Below are 22307 nucleotides of genomic sequence, written 5' to 3' on the forward strand. Positions count from 1 at the left end.
ATTAAATAATAAAAATAAAAATTCACAATGTATTGGGAGCGTGCACGATGGCAGCGCCGCTTAGCGTTCGCAACTACTGGGGAGCTGTCAAATAATGAGCTCAACAAAATAAAGATTATTCCTTAAAAATGTTTACTATAGGGAGCGTGCATGAACTATAGGAGGCAGCACAGGAGCCGTCAGATTTTTGGCGCGAGGCGTAAATGTGATGTTTATTGTTCCAATGTAGGCCACAAGATGGCAGAACCTACTATGCAAAAGAAAACACGTGACGTGTAAATTTACATGCTTTTGTTCCGATTCAGGCCAAAAGATGGCAGACCCTCCAACGCGCACGGTCCCTATAATACAGTTACCAATGTTCGGAATCTTTTCGTTTTCAATGTTAAACACACTTGACTTTTGCTTTTCTGAAAATAGTCAGAATTATCTGTGTATTTTATATTATTCGGTTAATTTTCTTCGTCATTGTTTCGATACAAACTCAATGAAAAAATGTATGTTTCATTATGTTTTGATGGCCCACTTCATGATTCTCTTTCTGGGGATACGTATGATGCTTTCAAGTATAAAAGTTTTGCCCTTCTTCACAGGTTTTAATCAACTCATTTTATGTTAAAACATATTCTTCTTCTTTTAAAATATGGCTTCCATCAAATCTATGATGATTTTGCCAATGTCAAGTTTCGTTGTAAGTTTTAAGTGTGCTCGTAGAGCATGACGTTGTTCGGTAGTTGCTGTGTAGTAAAGAGATAGCTGGACTTTACTAAAAGCCACGATGGATTGCCGGATGTTGATCATTGTTTTTCATTAACTGCACACTTCCACGATAGTTCACTGCATAATAAGCTATCAATACTACACTTTGAACAACATAAATGAGCAAAACACAAAAAAATATTCTCGAGACGTCTTCGAGCTTCGCCATCTTGAATCTCAACGACAACCCTGTTAAAACATATGTTATTTCATTTCGCTTATCACAACCAAAGAGCATATAATCACTACGTATCACAACGTTTGTTGTGACAGACGACAGACAACTCTGCGTGTCAAAAGTATGTTTCTGACGGGCTTTCAGTAACTGTCATTATAACTAATATTACAATTACCTAATGTTAGTACACTGTATTAGCCATAGAGAGCGTGCATGAACTGTATGAGGTAGCACAGGAGCCGTCAGATTTTTGGCGCGAGGCGTAAATGTGATGTTTATTGTTCAGATGTAGCCCACAAGATGGCAGAACCTACTACGCACAAGAAAACACGTGACGTGTAAATGTGCATGTTTATGGTTCCGATTCAGGCCACAAGATGGCAGACCCTCCAACGCGCACGGTCCCTATACGTGGAATTGCAATCTTGCACCATAGTATATTAAGTACACAAGCCTTATTGAGCCTACTATGGGACTTAGTCAATTTGTGTAATAATATCCTGTAAAATTTATTTATTTTATTTATTTACTATTCACTAAAGACCTTGTTTTCCATCATTTAATCATATTTTTTTAAAAACAATTTAAGATGTTTAAGCCATTTGATAACATTTGATATCGAAGCAGTAACGAAACGCACACGTCAGTTTGACATTTCTCTCATCATCCCCCCATCCCATCAAACCAAACTGTAAATGAAGGATTCAGCATAAAATTTAATTAGAAACTATTTTCCTTGCCAATTAACAACTTTAACTATGGCGTCGACATCTAAAGATAGTGTGCCGGTAACAAGTGATGTTCAGGAGAACATAGGAAGTGATTTAGAGCCTGGGGCTTGTCCGGAAAGTATACTGAATCCTACAGATTCTTTTGAAGAATTTGCCTCAGAGATGAGCTCGAGTCTTCAAGAAAGGAATGACTCTTTGACTGTGAAGAGTAGCACTATAAGTGAGATTCAAAGTGAGATTGGTGAGAGCTCGAAAGAAGCGCAAATGAAGAGTGCAAAGTCGAGTGATGATTTACAGAATAAAGATGTAAGTGTTTTGTTTGGTTTGGTTAATCTTATCTTTGCCTTAGTAATACAATAATACGAGGTAAATGTTTACTTTGGCTAGTAAATTTAGTGACCAAATCACTTTAGGTATAGCTATCGCCAGGTTGAAGTGAATGATTACACACAGCTACACAGTACTAATTTAAAAAATAGTACATGATTTTGTTGTTGTGTGTGTGACTTCAACTCTTATATATACTCTTCCATACCTATACCACCAATTAGAAAAATAGGCCTTAAGGCATTCTCTTTCTCTACCAGTCAACTATGGGGTCAAACAGAAACCTTCAATTAGTGCGGAAAAGAAACCCTGTATAGAGAGATCAGTCACTTATCTAAATCAATGATGGGCAAAGTACGGCCTGCAGGCCAGTTCCGGCCTGTGAAAGGATTTATCCGGCCTGGCGTGCTGGTCCCACATGCCCACAGCCCATGATCATCACTAATCAAAATACATTCTTTCTGCAATTCTGGCCCTCTTAAATTTCTTAAACTTTCTGGTCCCTCATGAATTAAGTTTGCCCACCACTGCCTTATGGCATAAGTTCGTCATTTGTACTTGTATTGTGGAATAATAATTTACTAACTATTTTTTAATGTGATTTAATATTTATTTATAATATTGGCTAAATAACTAAATAATGTAATAAATGTTTTATTATTTCCAGGAATCCATGTCAGCATCTGCCAGCAACTCCAACCTGATGGAAGAGAATGGGGAAGTGGAAAGTGAGGAGGATGATTACTTGAAGTCTCCGGAGCTCGTGAACAAGGAGAAGCATGTGTTTATATTAAGTTCTGCTGGTAAACCTATATACTCTAGGTGAGTTTTATCACTTCTTACCAGTACCTACATAGCCTTAAATTCAATCTCTAGCATCTATCCCACATAACGTCCAATGCAATTCTTATAAAATCCAATGAGCCTAAACGCAATGTGTATATATGACACCGTAAGATTGTGCACCCGTTAGTTTATAATCTAACGTAGGTTAGGTTAGGTTAGTTTGTAATCTTACTACCGTCAGTTTATGATATAACTAGCGAGATTATAAACTGACGAGTGATTAAATTTTACGGTGACATATATAAAATTTTGTACCCAGCTAACTAAAGTGGTAGTAAATGAAAACTAGGTTCTTATAGTAAAAATATGGACCATAAAATAAACTAATATCCGTCAGTATGTGAGCCACCAATAAAATATCATCAACAACTTTAACAACTCAAATTCCAATCTTCATCATGCTGAACAATGAATTCCGGCAGCAGGTGCTACTGCGGGCTACTCAGACTCACCAGGTGCAAGCAAGCTGCCTCTGACATATAGTTCCTTACTTTAAAAAAACAGCAACACAAACTACTTAAATAATACCTACTGCTTTTCAGGTATGGAAACGAAGATAAATTGGCCGGCCTCTGCGGAGTAATCCAAGCGCTAGTCAGCGTAGTAGAAGACCACAACCAGGATATCCTGAGGGCCATCAATACTAAGGACTGCAAGGCGGTGTTCCTAGTGAAAGGACCTTTGATACTGGTTGCGGTGTCTAAGAGCAATGAGAGTGAAACACAATTGGTTTTACAGTTGACGTAAGTAGCTCCCTTCCGAGGTTTTCCCGAGGGTCTACAATATGGGGTCCTTCAAAAAAGGAGTGTACAGGTTTTTAAAGGGTCGGCAACGCGCATGTAGCACCTCTGGAGTTGCAGGCGTCCATAGGCTGCGGTGACTGCTTACCATCAGGCGGGCCGTATGCTTGTTTGCCACCGTCGTGGTATTAAAAAAAAAAGAATTGTACAGAATGCCCTCCCGCTACACCTTGGAGTGAGTCAAAGGAATTTGAACCTTCAGTTCAGTAGTGAAGTCTAATATTTGAATGGTAGTATCACACCGCGGTCGCTATCGACTACTCGCAAACTGTGGCGATGCCATTTAAATATGGATTCTAACTACAGTATAGAAGGTTCCAATTAATTTGACCACATCTAGTATCAAGAGACACCCAGTATATCCTGAGCGCCATCAATACTAAGGACTGCAAGGCGGTGTTCCTAGTGAAAGGACCTTTCATACTGGTCGCGGTGTCTAAGAGCAATGAGAGTGAAACACAATTGGTTTTACAGTTGACGTAAGTATACCGTGTAGGTACAGAATACCCTCCCGTTTCAACTTGGGGTGAATCAAAGGAATTTGAACCTTCTACACAGCAGAGTTACGTTTCATATCGTCGCTATACTTACTCAAGCTCGTATCTGATATACGTATCTAATATATAGATACGAGGTTGAGCGAGTATATCCACGACATTTGAGTAGCAGAGTCGTTCAGCGAGCATTCTGTAGAGGTGCCATCTAAATGTGAAATGTAACTACCATACAGTAGGTTCAAATTCCTTTGACATAGCTCATACCTGGAGATTCGTTAACATTAAGAGCTGCAAGATGCAATCCCAGAGCCGGAGTTCCGCCTAGGCCCATGAAGCCTGGACTTCAGGGGCCCGGTTGCCCACAATGGTTTTGAGATGGAGAACGGACCCCCTAGATTCCTAGTGCCATACCAACTGCCTAGGGGCCCTACCCTAGATCTCTAAATCCAGGCCTGTGCATTCATAATAGTTATCCATCAGGCGGGCCGTGTGCTTGTTTGCCACTGACGTGGTATAAAAAAAAACATATTTTGTCAATAGGCAATTTCCTCGCGCACTAAACGACCGAGTCACGTCTACACGCCGTTTTGTGCGTGAGGAAATTACCTCGCGCGTATGCTCGCTCTGTGTGGACCCGCCTAATGAGTGTAGAACTCTTTATATGTAATGAGTGTTGAAATTTAAAGATTTATTTATTGTAGAATAGAATAGAATAGAATAGAATAGAATAGAATAGAAGAAATTTATTCAGAAAACGCTTAAGTTTAGGTATCTAATACATGAGACGACAGAATCAATTTATTATTAAGCGTCACTGAAAAGGTCTCCACTCAGCTTAATGTCAAGATACCGCCTAAGGGTCTCGACGCTGGTCTTCCGTGGAAACCTTTCCGAGAGAGCGCAGCTACACGCTAAAGTACAAAATTTTATATATTTAAGTACAGAAGTTTCAAGTAAGGCTATAATTATTATTCAATTAAAAACTACAATGACAAATAAATGTATTTTCAGATATGCCTTCAACCAAATAGTATCGGTTCTAACACTAACCCAGCTGAACAAAATCTTCGAGCAACGTCGTAACTATGATCTCAGAAGATTGCTGTCAGGCGCAGAAAGGCTTATAGACCATCTGCTTATATTCATGGAAAAGGACCCAGCGTTTTTACTAGGTAATTTTTTGAATATAAAATGTTTTAAAAACTATCTAAAATAAATAATAAATATTATAGGACATTATTAAACAAATTGACTAAGTCCCATAGTAAGCTCAATAAGGCTTGTGTTGAGGGTACTTAGACAATGATATATATAATATATAAATATTTATAAATACTTAAATACATAGAAAACACCCATGACTTAGGAACAAATGCTCCATGCTCATCACACGAATAAATGCCCTTACCAGGATTTGAACCCGGGACCATCGGCTTCATAGGCAGGGTCACTACCCACTAGGCCAGACCGGTCGCCACACTAAAAGGTGTTAAATAATTATTTAACCCCACATGTGATAAGAAATATTTGTTGAAATTTCACCTTTAATGGTTGTCAATAGAGTTGATTATCATATCCGCCATATATGGCTTCGTATGTGGTAAAGGATTAAGTTGTCATTATTTGAGAAATTATAGTACATTGTGCAACGAAAACCACGATTGTTAAGTGAAATTTTGGACACGAGGGTGGTTGGAATTAAAGACCAGAGTTTGCAATATTCTTACCCCCGGAGTTACACACAATGTTTTTCATCACACTTGCGAAGAAACAACTAAATTTTAAGTGAAATAATTCCTTAACACTGTGACATATCAAACATTCGTCCGCCATTTTGTAATTTCTTGACAGGTTAAGCATCGAAAAAATATTTTAATCGGATTTTAAATTAATCAAATTAAATAATTTTAAACATAAACAAAAATATTAAATTATAAATGTCAGTATTTTAAAAATAAAACTCATTTATGCTACTTGGTTTGTATGTATAAGTGACATAATCTAAAAGAAAAGCTATAACTCCCTAGGAGTTATAGCTTTTTTTTTTCACAATCCATAGCTCCCGCGGGAACAAAATAGCCCTTTGTCCTTCAGTACACCTGCATGAAATAAGATCATTTTCGAGCAAGTGTGATGAAAATACTTGAACAAGTCAAAAGCGATAACCGCATCGCCTTTTAGAAATTAATGTCTACGTGTAAATATGAATACAAATATGAATGCGAGGATCGTATTAAATATTTCGCCTTTCGCATGTTCTATATATCATATGAATGTAAACATTTTTTCCAGTGGTACATTTATAGATAGGTTACTAAGCGATAATCGTCTCCGTTAAAAGTATGATTTTTTAGGGTTCCGTAGTCAACTAGGAACCCTTATAGTTTCGCCATGTGTCTGTCTGTCTGTCTGTCTGTCCGAGGCTTTGCTCCGTGGTCGTTAGTGCTAGAAAGCTGAAATTTGGCATGGATATATAAATCAATAAAGCCGACAAAGTCGTACAATAAAATCTAAAATTTTTTTTTTTTGAGGGTACCTCCCCTACACGTAAAGTGGGGGTGAATTTTTTTTGCTTCAACCCTACAGTGTGGGGTATCGTTGGAAAGGTCTTTCAAAACTAATAGGGGTCTTCAACAAATATTTTTTGATAAAGTGAATATATTCGGAGATAATCGCTCCGAAAGAAAAAAAAATTGTGTCCCCCCCCTCTAACTTTTGAACCATAGGTCCAAAAATTATGAAAAAAATCGTGGAAGTAGAGCTTAAGAAAGACATTAAATGAAAACTATAGCGGACATGATCAGTTTAGCTGTTTTTGAGTTATCGCAAAAAGTTTCCCCTTCATAGTAAAAAGACTTACTTTACCTAATTAATTAGGTACTGAATATGCAAATTTTCCTATCTGTTCATCCCTTGGTTAACAATTTACTATACTTTAAGCTCCAGTTTAGCTTATTGTGACGGAAGAGTAACTACGGAACCCTACACTGAGCGTGGCCCGACATGCTCTTGGCCGATTTTTATTTTAAATGATGTTTACACCTTAGACCCTAATCTGTTAAACAAAAGCCTTTGTTTCTTTTATGGAGATTCGTCTTAGGCGCGTGCCTAAGCAACCATGTCGTTAAAAAGCAACTATCTTAATAGTATTAAGGTTCAAATTTGTGTAACAGCTCATTCTGAGATAACGAGTTTGGGTAATGTAGATCGGTCGGCTGCGTGTGGCCTATCAGGAAACACAACTGTTACATGAATTTGAACCATATAAATATGACGGTAAAGTTGCTTTTTAAACAAGTTTGTTCCCGTTCAGTCAGTAGCGATAGCTTTGGTGACCGCTGCATAAAAGAAACAAAGGCTTTGTTTAACAGATTTGGGACCTAACCAAAAAAAAAACAATTCATAAAATTCATACCTATACAGTTTTTCGGCGCCACTTTATAAGAGCTAAAAAAAAAGAGATCTAGTATTCGCAATACTCATAGCAGGCAACCAGTTGATCACTTTAGTGAGAATGAAGAAATATACATTACATCCTTCGGATATATCCATCGTTCGCAGACGTTCCGGCTTGTTAAAAATTAATTTAGTATAGGTAGCACATCGTAACTGGTGAATTTCCAATATGACTTGAAATTCCAGTAGCCGGTTAAGTGTAATGTTCTTACGGTAGATGTCGCTAGGGTCCGCTAGACCCATATGGTGGTAAAATTTGCTGGCTATGGATGAGATCTTGATGGCTCAGTTGGCAGAGTGCTGGAGTATCTATACAGAGACCGTGAGTTCAAGTAATTTAAGGCAATATATAAGGTATATTTAAGGCGTAAGGCAGTAATTTTTCCACTTTTATACTAAGCTTAATTTATTTGTCGTATTGTTTCCAGGTGCTGTCCGCTGCCTGCCGCTCCCAGAAAAATCCAGAGAATCCATAACACACGCAATAATATCAGCGTGCCACAAAATAAGAGACCTAGTATTCGCAATACTTATAGCAGGCAACCAGTTGATCACTTTAGTGAGAATGAAGAAATACACATTACACCCTTCGGATATACATTTGTTGTTTAATCTGGTGAGGAGTTCGGAGTCTTTCAAGACTGCTGAGAGTTGGACGCCGATATGTTTACCCAAGTTTGATGCTACGTGAGTATTTATTATTATTATTTAAACTTAATTGCACATAAAAAAGAGTACAACAGGCGGACTTAATGCCAATAGGCATTCTCTACCAGTCAACCATAAGGCAAAACAGAGAAACTTCAAGGTGGGTGCAGTGAGAATTAAACAAAAAAAAAACGTAATTTTTGAGCGAAATAAAATTTCTCAATAAATACTATAGTATGTTTCATTATACCTTATGACTATGAGTACACAAATATATACATATATATGGATTAATCTGAACGGCCAAGGCATATATTTTGACCAAGGTGTAGAGTTAGTGAAGTTAGGGCTTGTAGAGTTAGAACCTTGGCTCTACAAGAGATCTGATAACTTTTTGACAGTGCGAGCCTTAGGGTTTCGTCTTGGCAAAATTTTACATGAAAATGTTTTTGATGGGATACACATTAAATTTGTATTTGAATAAGGTCATGTAGGGTAGGAGGAACATTTTTTTTTTGCTCAAGGCAAGAGAAATAGTATGAGGATTCCATACTAGTGTTTTTCTTGCCGTATCTAATCTTAAGAGGCTGTCAACACCCAATGTCCTTGAAATTGATGTTACTTAAACAGTTTTTTAAGAAAGACTATTTGTTTTAGTCAAGTAAGAAAAATATATGTTCATATTAATTATATTTCAAAGACCGTGGTTGTACTCGATACACGATTGAACGAAATCGGCTCGATAGAAAATAATTGCATAGATTGGTCTTAAAATCACAATTAAACGGTTTTATGTCTTTATTGTTTTGACTTATGGGTCTGCAATTAAAATCACAATTTCAAAACATTTATATCTAAACCGCTGTTGAGTAAAATATTACACTAATAATCCATTTTTTTTATTTAAATATTTTTCTTATTCCCTTGCCCAGGCCCAGTAACATGCGACAGTGCTATCTCATTTACTCCGATACAAATAGACAGTGTGCGCGCTTTAGGTATTGACAGCCTCTTAAATGAATACAGGTAAGTTATTTAGAATATCGGTCTGTCATTGATCAAACAAACGTGAAGTGTCTGTTTCAGCTTGAGCGGGAATGTTTTCGTATATTTGGTTGTTCCCCACCACACGTAGCATTTCTTAACCGATTTTTTTGTCGATTTCGTTTTAAAAAATTCAAAATGGCGGAGCCATATATATATCCAGTTTTAAGCTTCGCAAAGACAGACTCTTAAAATAAGAGACTATGGCCATATTGGCCATGTGGTGTGTCCAAAACGTGGATATGATATTCAACTCTATTGACAGCTATTAAAGTTCAAATTTCAAAAAATATTTTTTATTAAGTACATGCAGTAAGGGGTTAACAACAAAATTGTGTTCAGAGAGAGTTATAATTCTGCTGCGACCTAAAAAAAAATGTGTCAACTTTGTTTATTTTTAATTCCAGTGGCTTCCTCCACGGCCACGTCTCATACATCTCCGAAGACTGCCAAGCATGCCTTCTCCTTCTAACAGTACAGCGAGACGCGTTCTACCCTCTCTCTCAGGCAAAACACACCATAGCAGAGAAACTGCGGCAAAATAAATGTTTGTCGGCTATCAACGACGCATTAAACAGGTAATATTCCGTCTTCCTTCTCTTTCTAACAGTACATCGAGACGAGAAACTGCGGCAAAACAAGTGGCTTTAGGCTATCGACGTCGCACTAAACACGTATTATTCCTTTCTTCTTCTCTTTCTAGTGCAGCGAGATGCATTCTACCCTCTCTCTCTCTCTCTCTCTCTCTCTCTCTTAGGTAAAACACACTATATCGGAAAAACTGCGGCAAAATAAATGTTTGTTGGCTACCAACGACGTCCTATTTTTACTTCTACGTCATACTTTTCTTCCTTCTCTTTCCGAATGTACACCGAAACGCATTCTACCCTCTCTGTCAGGCCTAATAAACCATATCAGAGAAACTAATCTAAGATAGATGGCCCTGTACAGTGCCCTGTGCCCAAATCTTTCTAAGATCGAAGTTTGCTGTTTCCACCTGTCCAATAAGCTGGCACATAAGACTCTGAGAGTTAGATTCCGTGGTACAGCCTTACAACATAACAATTCCCCAAAGTATCTCGGTGTTACACCCGACAGAATCCTGACATACCGATTGCACACAGAGAAGCTGAAAAGAAAATAAGGACCAGGAACAGCATAGTCCAAAAACTTACTGGAACCTCTTGGTGAGCCACTGCGTCCTGTCTGCGTACCACGGCACTGGCCCTGGTTTATTCTACGGCTGAGTACTGTGCTCCAGTATGGATGAACAGCGCACATGCTGGTTCCGTGGATGTCCAGCTGAACGAAACCGTGCGGCTCATTACTGGTCGCCTCAAACCCACCCCAACATTCTGGCTCCCAGCTCTAAGCGCCATAGAGCCACCACACCTGCGGCGAAAAAAGTGTCATCTCCGAGAGGCAATAAAAACCAAATATAAAACAAAGACTTGGCTTAAAGGACTCGCATCCAGGCCATATAAAAAAAAAAAAAAAAAAAAAAAAAAACAACACGCTACCTATTCATAAAGACGATTTGTATTAGTCATAAAGTGATTTCGGAGAGAAACGACTCATGGGATATACGCGACTCATGGATAGCTGAGTGGAATGCCCAACAATAGGGTTGTTTCCATCTACAAATCTTAGGGCAGAATTGTATCTCAATAAATTCTTTCAGATTATAAGAACATGTTAAACTACTTTTAGGGGACCTGTAATGACCATATTTTTGTAAACATTGAATTTAAAATATCTTTTGGCACACGTCACGTGACCAAACTCGAAACGTCTTTGAAGATTCTGATGACGTCACAACTCTCGGATTGACACTGTTGACAGTTAGGCGATAAACTACAAATGACAAATGTCAGTTGACAGCTCATATCTTCTACGTGTGTATGTAGTTATGTGTCAAACCGTAAACTGTGACGTCACACAATTTTCAAAGAGCGTTTTGGGCGCGAAAGCATCCGTCAAAATCTATTTTGTTAATTTAACATATTTAAAGCCGTTTTTAGTATAAAAGTTGAATTTTAGGGTAACTTTTAGTTAATATAGAACGTAATACAAGCGTTTCAAAAAATTGGAAACAACCCTATTGAAGGAAAAACAACTTTTCACACTCGACCCAAATAAACGTCCACCTGGCTTCGACAAACCGCGCCGGGTATGGGGTCAACTGAACCGTATACGAACAGGTGTTGGAAACTGTGCCCACCATTGGCATAAATGGGGCTGGTGTGACTCCCCGCTGGTGTGTGGTGACCCCGAGCAGAGGGTCGAACACATTGTTCTGGAATGCCCTCTCACCAAATTCAAGGGACGGATTGAAGACCTCGCAAACCATAGTGAAAGAACCATCGAGTATCTGAAGAGTGCAAACATTGATCTCTAGATTACTATTTAACTTAAATCCAGTAACTAAAAAATGCCATACGATAAATAACTGTACAGTAAAATTTCATGTCGTCTCCAACACTCCATGAATAAAGACAAAACAGCCGAAAACAGTAAAAAATATTGACATTTTTAATGTCGTTTCTCTACCATATAATAATGACTATACTCGTATATTTTCAGGCATCCAGATTTGCCCACGACAGATCCACTGAAACACATAGGAATACCAGAGATCAGGCACTTTATGTATAAGTGCAAATCTACAGCGCAGCTGTTCACTTCGGACCCTATATCTATAGACAGATTGCAGGTATAACTAACATAACAATAATAACTTTACCGGATAATAATTTTTAAGAAAAAAAAACCGACTTCACCCACCTTGAGACATTTCAGATTTGCCCTATGGTTGACTGGTACATACCTACCGGCAATAGGTAAATTAATTATAAACGGAAGTATGTTTATTTCGGCTGAACTATCAACCACACAAATCGTCTCAAAATACAAAAATAAGTTTTATATCTTATGTATACCACGATGACCTACCGTTCGCGTGATGTAGGATTATTGATAGACGTAATAGTGACATCTACCGGGAAATTGAGTAAACATATCTACTTAGGCGTTTTATACAGTATTCGACTGTATTTAAGATTAATTGTTTCAAACCATGCATGAAATAAAGCACCAGATAATTATTAAAAAAAACTAAATAGGATAGAAATATAAAAATGTGCCTTGAAAACCTAACTGCTTGGCAAAGAGAACAAATTGCCAAACGTGAACTATGCATCATTGAAGAGTTCCGTTCTGTTCATCATCAGCAGTTCCACTTCATCAAATGTCACTTCTACAAATGTAAATACTTGATTTGTTGATGAAAATACTAATCACTATATATATGCCTTTAACATTTGAGGAGTTCCCTCGATTCCTCATGGATCCCATCATCAGAACTGAGTTTTGACGAAAATGGGACCAATCTGTATATATATAAATTCAAACAAAAAAATAATTTTCAAAATCGGTTCAGAAATGACGGAGTTATGGAGTAACAAACATTAAAAAAAAAAAAACAATCGAATTGATAACCTCCTCTTTTGAAATCTTGAAGTCGGTTAACAAAGACAATTTGAAATAGAGGTGGATTGTCAAAAAAAAATTGTAGCCACGTAAATTTACTGCCATCTTTCGATACATGAGTAAAACTTTTAGAACGCCAATTGACTTTGATCCTTATTCTTTCACTGGTATGTGTTAAATTTGTGAAATATCAAAAAGTGGCGCCATCTAATAGATCAAATGCCAAAGTTATGGTTATAACCTTTGGCCTATACCCAGTAAGATGGCGCCACTTTTTGATATTTAACAAATATCAGTGAACGAATAAGGATCCGGAGGTCGCGGGTTCAAACTCCGGCTCGTACCAATGAGTTTATCGGAACTTAGGTATGTACGAAATATCATTTGATATTTACCAGTCGCTTTTCGGTGAAGGAAAACATGGTGAGGTCAAATGGCAGTCGTTTTCGTAAAAACTAGTGCCTACGCCAATTCTCGGGATTAGTTGCAAAGCGGACCCCCAGGCTCTCCAATGAGCCGTGGCAAAAAGGAGGAGGGAGTGAAAGAGTAAGAATCAAAGTCAAATGGCGTTCTAAAAGTTTTAATCATGTCTAAAGATGACAGTAAATTTACTGTGGCTACGAAATTTTGATTGTAAATCCACCCCTTCTCTTCGCTTATAGTTCTATAACTGCGATACACAGACACTATTGTCTGATTCCCATTTGTAATAATTTCATCCCTAAACTTGGTATTACAGGATTACCGAATACGGCATAAAGAGGGCGGTGACGTAGTTAAAGAGAGGAAGCTGACGAAAATGTCCGAGATCGACTACGTGAGGAACTACAGGAAGTTCTGCAGTCAGATACATTGTACATCCACACCTGCCAAGCTGATCTTTAGGTCTAATTCACAAGATACCATACTAGCTTGGGTAAGATTAATAGTAGATTATTGCAGAGGCCGGGAAAGAGCAATTGGTGGATGAGTTTCGATTTTGTCGGACGACGCAAAGCGGAGTTCGACAAAGAAGACGAATTCACGAATTGCTGTTCCCGCCGAGGCATATATCCTCCTAAGACCCTGAGTACAATTTTTTTTACATATTCCAAAATGTATTTTGAACTTTTATTATGTAACTAAGGGTTCCAAATTCGAAAACAAAACAATTTCTTCTGGGTCTCAGGAGGATAAAGTGCTTTTCTTTAAACATGCGAAGAAATCAGGTAAAATAATCATAATTTAAACATGAACCAGCACTCAAATCGAAACTTCACATCAAAAACAATTTCCCTCTTTAATTATTTTTTAAAAGTTAAAGGCACAACTATTCTGCCATTCAGTACCATTCAATATAATTGTGCAATATAAGCTGTATGTGCACGCATGAGATCTTTGTTGTTGTCCTAAAGCACCCCCGAGGTGCAAATGGCCTTCACAAGCTCGCGCCACACCTTCCTATCTTCAGCTCCCCTTCTGGTCTCGCCCCAGCTCCCGCCGGCTCGGCTCCCTCAGGACGGACCGTGGCCGGGAGTGTACAGGGAGCCGGAGCCACGGCTTCCGTCCGGCGGTTTCCAAGCGAAAGCTATGGTAGCATTATTCGTTTCCCCTCTTCGAATAGTATCTCCTATCCATCTCCATTTTCGTGTCGCAATTTCTTCGTCAATGGGTGTTTGCCGGCATATACTCCATAGGTCTTCATTTCGAATGGTTTTTGGCCAGAAAACGCGAAGGATCGACCTGAGGCACTTGTTGACGAAGACCTGAAGTTTATTAGTTAGGCCTTTAGTCACTCTCCACGTTTCGCAGCCAAAAAGCAACACAGATTTCACAATGGATTCGAAGAGGGAAAGTTTAACTCGTCGCGTGAGCACATTCGACTCCCAAACAGCCTTTAACTGAGCGAACGCAGCCTTCGCCTTCTTTATCCTATTGTCGATGTCTTCATCCGCTCCACCTTTACAGGATAGTACGCTCCCCAGGTACACAAACTTTGACACTGAGTCTAGGTTCTCACCCACCCCCAAGCGACAGTGGATCCGTTGTACTTGACTTAACTCGCATACTAACTGTCTTACGTCTGTTGATTCGTAGGCCCATGCATTCTATCAGCCTCTTCTTTAGGACTTTCAAGTTTGGCTTTTAGATGAGCAAGAGTAGGCGAAATCAACACGATGTCGTCCGCGTAGTCCAAGTCCTCTAAAACGTTCGTCTCCCATGGTATACCTCTCGGTGTCGATACCACATTACGCATGACGTCATCCAAGAGAATCACAAATAAAAGCGGTGATAGAAGGCACCCTTGCCTTACCCGGCAGATATCTGTATCGGAGCTCCAAGCTTTCTCATGGACCAACCTGCATGTGCTACCTTCGTATAAAGAGCGTATTATGCGGACGATACAGGTAGGGATACCCCTCCTGCTTAGGCTAGACCACAACGCACTCCATTACACAGTGTCGAAGGCCTTTTCGAAATCAACGAAAGCCAAGAACAGTTCCGATTGCCATTCGACGCACTGTTCTATAAGGATACGTAGGGTGTTGGAAAAGTTATAGTCTTTGATTTTAAGCAGTATTCACACGATCTTACACGACTCTATCCTATAGCTTGAAATGATGCTGACCTGGTCGTGTAGACGTAGCCCGCAGGTATATAAATTGGCTGTATGCGTTTTTCTTAGTGAATACATGTTTTTAAAAAGTAAAAAACAGTAGTAATATCTTTCCTGTCCGCTAAAACACTACAATTTTTTTAAATTTGAATTTGACCATAACGAAGAATTTCCCGTACTATTTTTGATACAATAAGGTAATATTTCCAAGCATATTGGAGAAAAGAATGTTACCTTTTCAGATAACAAACGGCTTCGAACTATACGTGACCTTCGATCCCCTGATGGAAAAAGACCACGCCATTAAAGCAGTGGACCGCCTCCTGCGGTGGATCAAGCGCGAGGAGCAGAGGATATTCATCATGCACGCGCCGACCTTCTAGCAGCCGTTCAGGGTCAGGAACCCCTTCGTGAGGTATAGTGTGGAAGAGAAAACTAATGATGTCCAAGAAACTCTTTAAAGTTGAAAATTATGGTGATATCCGTGTATTTCGTGTGTAAATAAGAAAGACTTTGGGATATATTATTACTTCAGAAACTGTGAAGGAGTGATATAATGATATTTCATGGGTATGCATAAAGGCAACCGGGGTTAACGACCACTCTGGCCTGCCTATGAAGCTGATGGTCCTGGGTTCAAATCCGGGCATTTATTTGTGTGATGAGCACATATATTTGTTCCTGTATCATGGATGTTTTCCATGTCGTATTAGTATGTTATATATATCGTTGTCTGGGTATTCACAACACAAGCCTTCTTGAGCTTACAGTGGGACTTAGTCAATTTGTGTAAGAATGTCCCTATAATAATATTAATATCAATATTGATACAGACGACCGGTCTGGCCTAGTGGGTAGTGACCCTGCCTACGAAGCTGATGGTCCCGGGTTCAAATCCTGGTAAGGGCATGTATTCGTGTGATGAGCATGGATATTTGTTCCTGAGTCATGTGTGTTTTCTATGTATTTAAGTATTTATAAATATTTATATATTACATATATCGTTGTCTAAGCACCCTCAACACAAGCCTTATTGAGCTTACTGTGGGACTTAGTCAATTTGTGTAATGATGTCCTATAATATTTATTTATTGATACAAAAACAAGACAAATCTCTTGAAATTAAGACTTATCATTATATAAATTCTTATTTTAAAGCGACTGGTTGTTTTAGTATGAATATTGATACTTTACTTAATACACATCTAAGGGAGGTCAGACCAATACACCGTCTGGCTTTCATTTGATCCCCTAACGGAAAACACCACGCTATACATATATAAATGTGTAAACCCTGTATAGATCGTGTCATTCACGAAGACTTGTGCCTTGACTCGTATTGTCATATTTTATTTTAAACTAAGTAAAGGTTAGATTTGACAAATTTGCGCGTCATCGCGGATGACACGAACTGTATAATACAAGGTGCCCGTGAGCATTGCGAGAGATTTTAACGGTGCATTCCTGATGGCAACAGAAACAAAAAATGTTATATGACATTTTGTGAAATTCGACAAAAAAAAATTTTTTTTATTTTTTTCCCCCTTTTTTGAACACTCCTGTACATAAAACGTAATTTTTATTGACAAACACATAACCTGAAATTAACTAAAAAGTTTTTTTTTTATTTGGAGGTAGCCTCTCGAATACATTTTTTTAATTTTTCGATGTCAATCAATAGACCAGACTAGACCTCAAAGTGGCAATACCGCAGTCAAAAATGTGTTTTGTACCGACTTATGGCGAAAGAATGATTTCGAAAAACATTTAATTATCTCTGAAACTAGGCCTAATCCAGAAAATATTATATGACATTTTAGTTTCTAAATATTACCAGGAATGCTTAGTTAAAATCTCTCGCAATGCTCACGGGCACCTTGTATAACATTATTTATAATATTCTAAGCATGTAGTTTTATGAAACGATGCTCGATTACTGTACCTTATTAGATATTCTTAATGTGAAAATTGTAAATAAAATGTAAAAATGTAGACAAAAATGGTGTAATTTTAATAGCTTTGATCTATACACGGTGTAACACGAGGTAGCTAAAAGATTTTAATCACGCACGAGGCCAAAAAAAAGTTTATATATAAATTTCGCCAATTTTTTTTAAATTTTTTTTTATTTAGAAAACAAACAGCCTTTTACAAATATTTCTTTTATTCTCTTATATTATTTAATATGTAATTATTGTAATTATTTTTATTTGCTTTTTTGTTTTTTAGAGTGTATTTGTATCTAAAAATCAAATCTAAACCTGTCACTTATAATGATTTTTTACTTTTTCGTATAACCTAGTTTCCGCAAAGTGTTATATGTCACTTTTTTACATCTATCAATAAGGTTACTTAGACTACGCCCCATAATGGCATCATCGTCATTAGTGTTTTGCACTAAGTAACAATTCGAAGTTTTTTTATTTATTGGTTTTAACTTTAAAACTAGGCGAATACCAGAAAAAGAAAAATGACATGTTAGTCTTTAAATGTGATCAGAAATACACTTAAAATCTTTCGGGTTCCTCGTGAAACATCGTGTATATTAGATATACATAATAAAGTTACTTTTAGGTAACGTCACGTTTACGATATTCGAGCACCTGCTAATTAATATTGTAATTTTATAATTGTGTGTGCCAAATTGGTGTTTATATTAGAAGTTTACTTTGCAATGTATTTTTACCCGTATGGTATGTTTTTTCCACATACCTATCTAATTCGCGTAAGAATAGCAAAATATTATAAAATAAAGGTACACATATATTTTATAGTTACTGAATATAGCAATACATTTTAAGACGGAAGAATAGCTTTTTGAATCTAACGAAATAACGCTAATTTTTGTATTAAATTCCATTTCGGGAGAAAACGTTTTCCACTAACTAAATCTTAACAAATCACTTTGATTTTGATGTCGATCGCTTCAGCATAATATATTCTAAGTTTATAGGTTTCGCTTTAAAAAAATAAAAATAAAAGAATAATAAAAAAATATGGGGAAAGGAACATGTTTAGAAGTGGAAAAACGTTCTCCTCCCCTCCTCTCCTCGTTCTCGTTCCCTGCCAGATAAGATGTCAAAACTGACATCTATTTTGTCAATTGAAATGTAAAAACTGAATGACATTATATGTCAAAACCTTACATCTTATTGGCATGAAACCATAGATAAACCATATATTTTACTTACGTAATAAAGTAAGGACGCTAAGCACAAAGAATTTCGTACGTTCACACGTCATTTCCTATCTCTATCGGACACGCATGATTATATTGCTGTCCATCTCGCACAGCGTCATTGACCGCCGGTATCACGGGACAGACATAATTACGCGCGTGCGATAGAGTTAGCGTCCATACCATATATTGCATTTCATTACACTTCGCGGAGTGTAATACACCCATTCGGGGGTAGGCCGAAAAAACATAAGCACATATCATCTTGTATTAATTTTTATTTTAAATAGTAAAAGTATTTTATGTGGTGTAAATCATATATATAATTAATGACTAGGTGATAGCCACTACCTACCAGCAGTTCTCTTCACTTAATTCACTCTTCTTCCTTAATTAACACTGTTTCCTGTTTTGCTGACTGTCACTTCACCACTACACAACAATGGAGGGCATCCAGAAGTCCATAGCAGAGTTAGCGGAGTCTTTCAACACTACAATGGCAGACTTTCAGAGCCAAATTGACAAGGCTACTCCGGAGAGTCCAACAGTGTCATCTGTTGCCACGCAGTTCAGTGCTTTCCGAGCGTTTACACTTAAGGCTATAGAGTCACTGCAGCAACAGGTTGAGCTGCTGGACCAGCATATGGACAGTATGGAGATGCGGTCGAGGCGCAAGATCCTCCTAATTCACGGGGTGGCAGAGGCTACTAATGAAGACACTTCAGCACGGGTTGTGGATTTACTGAAGATGCATCTAAAGGCCGACTTGACCACCGACAAGATTTCCCGCAGCCATCGTATGGGACGCCCGCGCAGCAATAAGACCAGGTGCATTCTCGTTAAATTTAGAGATATATCTGACCGCAATGCTACCTGGTCTGCAAAAACTGCACTGAAAGGGACTGGCGTCATCATCTCAGAGTTCCTGACCAAGCCACGGCACGAGGTATTCATGGCGGCCAGGGAGCGCTTCGGAGTCCGCAACTGCTACACACGAGAAGGCAGTGTATTCGTCTTGGTCAAGGATGGGGATCGTCGCTGCGTAACTTGCCGAGCCGACCTCGATAAGATTCAGGTACCACCGCCTGCGCCTGCGCCTGTCGCTGGTGCTGTCAGTTCGGCTGGAGCGGCAGTTGATCAACAGTTGACCAAAAGGACGAGAAAACAGATAGCTCGTTCTTGATTTGACTTTGAGTTATTTATTTAATACTTAATTTTTGACCTTGTTTGTAACTTCTGCATTTAGCTGTTTAATACGTTGCAATATACCCTCTTTTTTATATAATATAAAGCGTTCTCTTCGGTCGGTTAATATCTACTTAGTTGTAATAAATGTGGGTTGCGATAAAACTGATAAAATATATTCTCAAACTGACAGTCAGTCACTTGACGTCTGTCATTGATGGCACTTTTCAGTGTTGTCAGTATTGCATTTTGCGTTTCGTATTTGCACTCACTAATTTTTATCTGTGATTTGGTACTGCTGGCGGGTAGTCAGAATTTTGTGTTATAGTTATTTTAGTGTTATTTTTATAACTATATATAAATAATTGTTTTCATATATATATATTTATATTTATTTAAAGGCAATGTCTTGTTTAACTAATAGCGATCTAAGCGATCTCAGTGATTTTGTCTCGGCTTCGTCTAATGATAGTTTTCATAGTCTCCCTCTCCCTCTACACGACCAACTTGATCAACACCTCTCTGACTTTCCGAAAAATTTTAATATTATTCACATCAATGCGCAAAGTATTCCCGCACATTACAATGACTTTTTACTGACTTTTGAACAGAGCAAGGTTGATGCTATTCTAGTTTCAGAATCTTGGTTTAAGCCATGTTTACCTTCCACCGCATATTCTTTACCTGGTTTTTGTCTCGTGCGCAATGATCGCTCTCTTAGAGGCGGTGGTGGGGTTGCTATATATTTACGCTCCAATATTCCGTATTCTATTTTAAACATGTCATACCAATCGTCCTCTTCTGATTCTGCAGAATATTTATTTCTTGAGTTAAGCTTATCCCATTCTAAAATTCTTCTCGGTGTTTTTTACTCACCCTCTCTTCAGGTAAACTACTTTGCTTCTTTTGAAAAGCTTCTAGAAGACCTTATGCCATCCTACAATCATCATATTGTCATGGGTGACTTCAACACGTGCTTGCTAAAAAATGATTATCGTTCTAACTCTCTGAAAGCACTGGTTGAAGCCTGTAATATGGTTATTCTACCATCAGGTCCTACGCACCATTTCCCAAATTGCTCTCCTTCACTTTTGGATCTTGCCCTGGTTTCTTCCCCTGGTCATGTTGCTGACTTTTCTCATTTCTCGGCGGATGCCTTTTCTTACCATAGTTTACTGTTCTTGTCTTATAAAATTCGTCCCCCTAAACTTAAGGCGAAAGTTCTTATGCAACGCAATTTTGGCAGAATGAGTGTCGAGAAGCTTCGTGAAGATGCCATGTTAATAGATTGGAGTCCCATCTTGCAGGCCACTAGTGTAGATGATAAAGTGTCGCTATTTAACTCCGCACTAATTCAACTATATGACGTTCACGCTCCAATACGTCCTGTTAAGGTTAAGCATGTTCCTGCTCCGTGGCTTACTGATGACATTAGATCTCTTATCGCAAAGAAAAACTTAGCCAAGTCAAAGTATAAGGTCAACTCGTCTGAGAAAAATAAAGCTAGGTACCATGCTCTCCGCAACCGTTGCAGTACAATTTGCCGTGATGCTCAAAGGCGTCACATTCACAGTGCGGTTGTGAATGGCGAGCCAGCCAAGGTCTGGAAGTTCTTGAAGACATTAGGAGTTGGAAAGTCTACGCAAAACCCAATTAATATAAATGTTGACTTAAACCTACTTAACCAGCACTTCTCAACTTCTACTACTTTTACTGGTCCAATTAAAACTGACACTCTAACTTCTCTTTCCAGGTGTCCAACTCCCGACTTTTCTCCCTTCTTACTTGCTCAGTTGACTGACAGTGATGTAAAAAAGAATGTCCTTGCCATCTCATCCAATGCTGTTGGAGTCGATAGTGTTAGCCGGAAAATGATTCTCCCTCTACTCGATTTACTTGTTCCTGTCATTACTCATATCCTGAATTATTCTATCTCCTCTGGTATTTTCCCTTCCCTCTGGAAAGATGCAGACGTTGTTCCCTTACCCAAAAAGTCAAATCCTACCACTTTTTCCGACTATCGTCCTATTTCTATCCTCCCATTCCTTTCAAAGGTCCTTGAGCGCCTTGTACATCACCAGCTTACATCCTTTTTAAACAGGCATGAGCTCATGAATCCTTTACAATCTGGCTTCCGCTCCGGTCACAGTACGGTTACAGCTTTAGTAAAAATTAGCGATGATGTTCGTGCCGGTATGGATAACCGTAAGCTCACCGTACTGACGTTGTTAGACTTCAGCAATGCATTTAACACTGTAGATTTCGATGTTTTACTCAGTTTAATGCGTGCTATTAACATATCTCCCGTGACAATTGGCTGGTTCCGTAGTTATTTGGAATGTCGTCGGCAGCGAGTAAAGGTAGATTCTTCCATTTCTTCTTGGAGCAGCACCCTGGCCGGCGTTCCGCAAGGCGGTGTGCTGTCTCCTCTATTATTTTCCATCTTCATCAACTCCATTACTACTAATATTTCTTCTTCTTACCACCTCTATGCCGACGACCTCCAAATTTACTCTCAATGCGTAATTAACGATCTACCTAAGAGTATCGGCTCTATAAATCGGGACTTGGAA

General features: G+C 38.4%; 2 protein-coding genes across 2 annotated transcripts; both read left to right on the plus strand.

The window, feature by feature from the left end:
- The first annotated feature begins 1584 nt into the window (after positions 1–1584).
- Positions 1585–17256, plus strand: LOC133516555 (protein SAND). Its single transcript, XM_061849546.1, has 9 exons — positions 1585–1974; positions 2663–2817; positions 3384–3584; positions 5150–5310; positions 8023–8281; positions 9694–9864; positions 11870–11999; positions 13515–13691; positions 15614–17256. The coding sequence occupies exons 1-9, from the start codon at positions 1696–1698 to the stop codon at positions 15752–15754; spliced, it is 1674 nt and encodes a 557-aa protein (XP_061705530.1). The 5' UTR covers positions 1585–1695; the 3' UTR covers positions 15755–17256.
- Positions 17257–18015: 759 nt separating this feature from the next.
- On the plus strand, positions 18016–20240 carry LOC133516556 (uncharacterized). Its single transcript, XM_061849547.1, has one exon. The coding sequence runs from the start codon at positions 18992–18994 to the stop codon at positions 19730–19732; it is 741 nt and encodes a 246-aa protein (XP_061705531.1). The 5' UTR covers positions 18016–18991; the 3' UTR covers positions 19733–20240.
- The last annotated feature ends 2067 nt before the right edge of the window (positions 20241–22307 follow it).

This window comes from Cydia pomonella, chromosome 3 (genome assembly GCF_033807575.1).
Source record: "Cydia pomonella isolate Wapato2018A chromosome 3, ilCydPomo1, whole genome shotgun sequence".
In the NCBI taxonomy this organism is placed as follows: domain Eukaryota; kingdom Metazoa; phylum Arthropoda; class Insecta; order Lepidoptera; family Tortricidae; genus Cydia; species Cydia pomonella.